The 695-nt window shown below is 39.6% G+C and overlaps 1 protein-coding gene across 1 annotated transcript in view; it reads left to right on the top strand.

Moving 5' to 3' along the window:
* The first annotated feature begins 23 nt into the window (after nucleotides 1-23).
* LOC103608639 (olfactory receptor 8K3-like) overlaps nucleotides 24-695 on the top strand; it is a 4,047-nt gene continuing 3,375 nt past the window's right edge. Inside the window, exon 1 of the mRNA XM_008593048.1 lies at nucleotides 24-692. Coding sequence (XP_008591270.1) covers nucleotides 24-692 — 669 coding nt within the window. The remainder of the gene's footprint in view (nucleotides 693-695) is intronic.

Here is a 695-nt window from a genome sequence, read left to right as displayed (position 1 = left end):
GCGTGGACAACCACAATCAAACGATGTTGAATGAATTCATTTTAATGGGAATCACAGACCTACCTGAGCTTCAGCCTTTATTATTTGGGCTCTTCTTCATTGTATACATGGTCTCCCTGGTTGGTAACCTAGGCTTGATCATCCTCACAAACATAGATTCAAGGCTACAAACACCCATGTACTTTTTCCTCAAACACCTGTCTTTTACTGATCTTGGTTATTCGACAGCTGTGGGACCCAGAATGTTGGTAAATTTTGCTGTAGATGAACATACAATCTCCCGTAATTCATGTGCTACCCAGCTCATGTTCTTCAGCATATTTATCATTAGTGAAATTTTTGTTCTGTCAACAATGGCCTATGACCGCTATGTGGCCATCTGTAAGCCTTTGCTCTACACAGTCATCATGTCACAAACATTATGTAGGGGGCTGGTGGCAATACCTTATCTCTACAGTGTCATTTTGTCTTTGTTGACCATCATAAAAATTTTTCATTCATCGTTTTGTGGCCATAATGTCATCAGACATTTCTACTGTGATAGTCTGCCACTGATATCTTTGCTGTGTTCAGACACACATGAAATTAAGTTGATAATTCTGGTCTTTTCATCTTTCAATTTGATTTCATCTCTCCTGATAGTCTTTGTGTCCTACATTCAGATCCTTGTCACCATCCTCAGGATGAACTCTGCA

The sequence above is a fragment of the Galeopterus variegatus genome, unplaced genomic scaffold (genome assembly GCF_000696425.1).
Source record: "Galeopterus variegatus unplaced genomic scaffold, G_variegatus-3.0.2 Scaffold8657, whole genome shotgun sequence".
NCBI lineage: Eukaryota > Metazoa > Chordata > Mammalia > Dermoptera > Cynocephalidae > Galeopterus > Galeopterus variegatus.
The sequence above is the reverse complement of the archived record's forward strand: the minus strand, read 5'-3'. Positions and strand labels throughout refer to the sequence as shown.